This window comes from Gekko japonicus, unplaced genomic scaffold (genome assembly GCF_001447785.1).
Source record: "Gekko japonicus isolate JY-2015 unplaced genomic scaffold, Gekko_japonicus_V1.1 scaffold446, whole genome shotgun sequence".
Classification (NCBI taxonomy): domain Eukaryota; kingdom Metazoa; phylum Chordata; class Lepidosauria; order Squamata; family Gekkonidae; genus Gekko; species Gekko japonicus.
The window spans coordinates 848915-855245 of NW_015168058.1; the positions used below are offsets into that span (position 1 = coordinate 848915).

A 6331-nucleotide genomic window follows, 5' to 3' on the forward strand; every position below is an offset into this window, starting at 1 on the left:
ATAAAAGGTCATCACACTTACCAATTAGCCACAAATTCTTATCCTCACATGTTGCAGGAGAGAACTGGCTTAACTGGGGCTGGTGATGATAGGACAAAGGAGTGGGGGTGCTTCCTCACATTCTGGAGCACACTGAACCTCAGAGATTGTGATTTTACTTTTAAGCCACCTCGAGCATTTTCTTTTTAACTGAAAAATGGCCTATAAATATTTTAAATAAAAGAAATCAAAATGCCAATTTTAGATGTTACTTGAGCAGTTAGATTCAGGTGGACAGCCGTGTTGGTCTAAAGCAGCAGAACAACGTTTGTGTCCCGTGGCTCCTTCAAGACCAATGAAGTTTTATCCTGGGGATAAACTTTAACATTCAAGCTTATACCCAGAATAAAACTTTGTTGGTCTTAAAGGTTCCACTGAACACATACTTGAGCAGTTTGTTAGCTTGTGATAACAGCATGGGTGTAGAATAGACAGGCAAACCACTTGTATAAAGTGCTCCGATGCGGCCTGGGGCATGAACCTCTCATTTGCCACTAACACAGTTAAAATCACTTCAATGCAGGTGAGAGCCACTTCACACAAACAGCTTCTCACATCGTTCTACTTCCATGCTGATCTTGATGGCAACCACAACACTCAAGGAACGTGTGAATTAGGCTAGCCTCAAGGTGGACAAAAATATAGGCATGGTGCCAGGGCAATTTTGTGGGGGAGGGCTCTCCCAAGTCCTGAGACGGAATTGGTGGAAATCAGTGCAACCTGAGTATTGGCTCCCTTTTTCCCAGGAAAAAAGCACTGGATGGCACCATAGGGACCCCTCAGTAACGGTGTGGAGCAATAAGTGGAACATGTGCATGGGGAAGGGACAATGTAGAACAAAGCAGGAAACTAGATTACAGGTACCTTGTAAAAAGCCTCCTCAAAGACCAGCAGGGGCCCTGAGAAGCCAATGACAAGGAGAGGCTGAGCACTCAGCAGAGAAAAGAGCATGCCCAGTACTGAAGTAGAGATGATCAACTCTGAGACGCCCATGAGACCCTCTGTCTTCTCACCTGCAGAGAAAGAGCAATGTTTCTGGGACACCCTGCAGGGTGGCAGACAGAAACACACGCACACCCCTGTCCCTGATGAATGAGGCTCACCAGAGGCAACAGATCATGTTCTCTTTATTGCTACTGAGAAGGAGTCTCTCCTTGCTCAGACAACCTAATACAAAACAATTTCCTGGAATGGACAGAGAGACTATTGAAACCAGTTTGGTGCAGTGGTGAAGTGCGCAGACTCTAATCTGGGAGAACCGAGCTCTTCCATTTGCACCTGGCTGGATGACCTTGGGAAAGCCATAGTTCTGTCAGAGCTGTTCTCTCAAGGACAGTTCTGGAAAGAGCTCTCTCAGCCCCACCTACCTCACAGGGTGTCTGTTGTGGGAAGGGGAAGGGAAAGGAGCTTGTAAGCCGCTCTGAGACTCTGAGTGAAGGGTGGGGTATAAATCCAATCTCCTCCTCCTCCTCCTCCTCCTCCTCTTTGACGAGTGAGAGAGATACTTTAATGTTGGGGGATTTCTAGCAGATACCCACGGAATGCATTTCTGCATAGACTCCATATACTCCATTACAGTGCCCAGCAAGTGATGGGAGATATCTTCTAGCTGCAGAGAATTCACTGCTTATTTAAGAGCCACCCTGCCAAACGGAAGAATTGGTAGTTGCTTCGGTCTGCACACCTGTCCCTGCCCTGAAAGAGGACAGCATTGCTGAACTTGGTTCAGGAAGCATACCACAAAATGAGTGCCTTCCGTTGCAGCACCTCCCCAGGTTCTGGTAGGCTGCCACGGTCATGGACAGGAGCACTGGAACTCGCTGTTATGGTTTACATTGACTAGCTCTTGCTTTTGGAGGATGCTTTGTTGTTGTTGTTCAGTCGCACAGCCGAGTCCTTGTGACCCCATGGACCACATCATGCCAGGCCCTCCTGACACATTGACAATGACATCCCCCCAAAATTCAGAGGAATTGTGGGGGCAACTGCACCTAAAGGAAGAATGTTCTCTAAGGTTAATTCCACCCCCTCCTTTCAGCAATGCCATTCCCTTTGCCACCAAAAGGATCCTTTGGGGGGGGGATCAATCTCAAGGGGTACATGCCATAGTATGCGATGATTTCCAAGCCTCAGTTCCCCATACCTTTTTCCTTTAAGTAGTCTCCCTCACTGCTAAAAAAAAAGAGAAAAGTTTCTCCCAGCCCCTGTTGGCCAAGGAAGAACTAGCCCTAAGCACTGGTCTCTGACAGCTACCAAAGCCATTCTCTCACAGCATGTGGGTAGTAGTCATGCACAGCCCTCAGCCCCAGGAGGAGGAGGAGGAGGGTGGGTCTGGAGTAAATCAGCACAGAGATTCTCATCTACATTAAAAAACAACAGCAATAAAGTGCTTCCATCAGGGTGGATCCAAACATCCTCCAAGAAGGCTTCCTCCAACTTCAGTGGCATTGCTGTTGGAGGAAGGCTTCAGACTTTTCTCAGTGGAGTGGGAAGATGGATGATGAACTCTGATGAAATCAAGGGCGGGAAGGTAAACTTTTTAACAGTAAGAACTGTGCCACAGTGGAATCAGCTGCCCGTGGAGGTGGCGAGCTCCCCCTCATTGGCAGTCTTTAAGCAGTGGCTGGACAAACACTTGTCAGGGATGCTCTAGGCTGATCAGGCCCGTCGCCACAGTGGGGCATTCAGAGGCGGTGCCCCATAACTCCCCCTGCCCCTGCCCTTACCTGCTGGCCACACTCGTTCGCCTCGGCCACTACAGGAGAGGGAGAACTGGCTGGCTGGTAGAATTAAGACCTGGGGAGTCTGCACTAGTAGCAGGTGGGTGAGGCCTGCCCCTCCTGTAGCACAGAGCGCACAATCCCTGAGTGTCAATCACACCGGCCCTGTAGCGGCCAAGGGGAGTGAGTGCGGCCGACAGGTAAGGAAGGACCCTTCTCTTCTTTGCCCGCCTGCCTGCCGATGGGATCTCCCCCCCCACCCCCAAAATGTTCTGGCTACGCCCCTGAGGCTGATCTTGCATTGAGCAGGGCGCTGAACTAGATGGCCTGTATGGTCCCTTCCGACTCTGTGTGATCCTGTGATTCTATGGGAGTAGGGTCCATCTGGGGTTGCCAGCTCCAGAATTCCTGGAGATTTGGGGTGGGGGTGGGGGTGGAGCCTTGTGAATGGCAGGGTCTGGGGAGGGGAGGGAGCTCATGGGGGCGCATGCCGCATAGCCCACCCTCCATAGCAGCCTTTTTCTCCAGGGGAACTTATCTACAGAGGTCAGTTTTAAATCTGGGAGATCTCTGACCTCCACCGGGAGGATGGGAACCCCAGACCCACCCCTATGCAGCAGACATGGGAGAGTCACTCTTCCCACATGCATAGAATGGAAAGCCAGGCCAAAGTGACATGGGGTGCAGCCAAACCCGTCTGGACACAGCAAGAGCCACACTCAGCCCAGCCACGTGGCCCGCATGATGGACACAGGCGCGGATGAACTGACCCCAGGTGCTTGGGCAGCACAGGCAGGAACTGAACTGACTCCTCCCCCCCCGCCCACTTGGCCAGCAGAGGCAGAAAGGGACCCGCCTGAGCAGAGGAGGGGGAGGGGGGACTTGTTACCTAGCAGCCCCCCAAAGGTGATGGCAGGAGAGAGAGCAGCGAAGTAGATGAATAGCACGGCTGCCAGGCACTGGCTGTGCAGGGCGTCTCTGATGTCACTCAGATACTTGGGGTACCTGCGCTTTATGTCCCGCACCAAACCGCCAAAGAAAATGCCAGTGCGTTTCAGAGGGTCATCCTCCTCCTCTTCACCCTCCTGTTCCTCCTCAGCCTTCGCCTCACACAACTCTGGAAAGACATGAACAGCATGGCAGTGGTGCAGGAGAGGGAGAAAGAGGAAGGCAATAGAAACCGGAGTCTTTTACACTCAAAACCAGACAGCTGGCCGCATCTCAGTTCCTCTGACTTACCTCCAGTACCCTTGAGAAAGTCCCCACTAAGCCTGCATTGTGTCTTTTTTTTTGAGCTGAGGCAGGGGCAGCACATAGATGTCAAACACCCGAGCCCACCCCTACGCACGGCATGAAGTAGTTACTCTGCATGCAGAAGGCAGGGAGAGAAGAGACCTTTGGCTTCTTGGACTTGAGCTTCCTTGGTAGCTTTCTTCTGTTCTCGCTCTTTCCTCTTTTGCAGCAGCTCCTTCTGGAATGTGGCAATTGACTTGAGCAAACCCTTTCCCTCCATCTCTGAAGGGGGGATGACAATACTGCAGTCAAGGAACTCGTTGATGGCGTTGAGCAGGTCCTGGCGGTCATCTGCCACGTAAGCCGCTTCATGGAAATGCTGTCAACCAAGGAGGGGATACAGTTAGTGAGCAGGGATCGTTTTAGGTTTTGGGGACCCTGGACAGAGTGTGCCCATACTCCCCTGCCTGCCCACTGTTACACCCCCCACTTACAGCCCCTTCCCATCCACCTGCCTGTGTGCACCTTCCCCACCACCCACCCCCAATTCACCCACAAGCCCTTCCACCAGCTGAGCTCCCAACCAAAGACCCCCCTCCCCCCTGTGGAACAGAGTCAGGCATGTCGCCAGGAGTGTGGGGCGTGGGAAGAATTGCAAGCAAATGAGCGGGGGTGGGAGGGTGGTGGTGGCAGTGGCAGGGCCCTAACGACAACAACAACGACAACAACAAAAGAGTGTGTGACCACTAATCTTGTCAGTGAGGCAGAGAATAGCCCATCATGTATTCCTTGTCCTCCTGAATATCACTGCTTGGTGATGTTGCTTTAGACTCAAGCTGGGCCCTCCATCTCTTCAAATCCAATATCTGTCCGATGTCAGGCTCTTGCAGTTATCATCTCAGTTTCAATTGATAATCTAATTTGGTCCAGTGTCATGGCAACAGCATGCATTCCATTTGTTCCCATGTACTGCCCCTGGTAAATCACTGTCCCAGTTATGCCTTTATGGGAGATTTGGAAGATGGCCACTTAAAAGTTTATGACTGTGTCCATGTGTCTACTGGAGTCACCATTCCTTCAGTCCTCAAGAGTCTCTGGAATTAAATCTGATGGGTTTTGACTCCATTTCATAAGCACACACAGGTGATCTCTGACACCATCTAGTGTACAGCCTCATATTTCACAGATAGCAGCTGATGAGGTTCCTTTTTGAAATGAGAAGTATAATGTATTATATTTTTCTATTCTGTTTTAGCAAACAAATACCCTCTTTGTTTTAAACCATGTGACTTTCTATCCTTCAGTTACCTAAACACAAAATGCCAGTGTGCTGCTTCCTTATCCCATCCCACTAATAACTGCTTAAATGTTGCTGAATGTGTTTGAATTAACCTAAGTACAATTGGCTCCATCGTGAGATTAAGCATTCTAACAGACATTCCTTTAAATAGATAGATAGATAGATAGATAGATAGATAGATAGATAGATAGATAGATAGATAGAAGAAAAGAAAGAAAGAAAGAAAGAAAGAAAGAAAGAAAGAAAGAAAGAAAGAAAGAAAATTGCTATGGTCAGGTTTCTAGCACACCTACTTCAGAAGCAAATAATCACAGTGTTTAGCAGGAGGAGAAGAGTCATCAGGAATGCTTAGCAGTGGAGAGAAAGTGGACAGTGGATAGATAGTGAGTGATCCTTGTTATGAAACCCAGGATATAACAAGTGTACATGACTGTTCCTATTGTCATCTATGACATGGTGGATGTTGATAGTCAAGGACTGTATGCTGTCTCTTTGCCTCAGCAATCAGAGGGGTCTACAGTAGAGTTGGAAAGATAGAGAGGGCAGGACACAGAGAACATCCTTTCCTTCTTCTATTGATACTATTTCTTTGAAGTAGAATGCTGTTCTTAGGGAATGACTTCCTTCACTTCCATTCTGACACCTTCTCTCACACACATTGCCAGAGTCTCCATTTTGGCATCATGGATGCAGGAGATGCATCCTGCATCTGCATCCATCCTAGCTAGTTAGATTAGGCTACTATCCTGTGTCTACTTTTTCTTGTCTAGAATGGAGTTCTATAAATAAAAGGACTCTTATTAGTTTGAACAGTTTCGGTTTGTTTCTTTACCAGCACCCACACCCACACTAGAGATGCTTCTGCTGTACGGTAAGCCTTTGTGCACGCTGCTAAATTATTAATGATTCCTGGCTATACTAAACCAGAGAATCTAACAGTGGAATGAGTAAAACATCTGGCTCCTGAGCTGTTCTAGGCTTTTGTGAGGACATGTCTACAATACCTTTCCCTTTCCTTTATTCTACACTTATATCAGAA

The 6331-nt window shown here is 48.9% G+C and overlaps 1 protein-coding gene across 1 annotated transcript in view; it reads right to left on the bottom strand.

Annotated features, from left to right (window-relative positions):
* Nucleotides 1-6331, bottom strand: part of SLC4A3 (solute carrier family 4 (anion exchanger), member 3) — an 85610-nt gene that overhangs the window by 9611 nt on the left and 69668 nt on the right. Inside the window, exons 12-14 of the mRNA XM_015414504.1 lie at nucleotides 4155-4371; nucleotides 3649-3876; nucleotides 904-1052 (exon numbers count right to left, since the gene is read on the bottom strand). Of these exons, the coding sequence (XP_015269990.1) occupies nucleotides 904-1052; nucleotides 3649-3876; nucleotides 4155-4371 (594 nt within the window). The remainder of the gene's footprint in view (nucleotides 1-903; nucleotides 1053-3648; nucleotides 3877-4154; nucleotides 4372-6331) is intronic.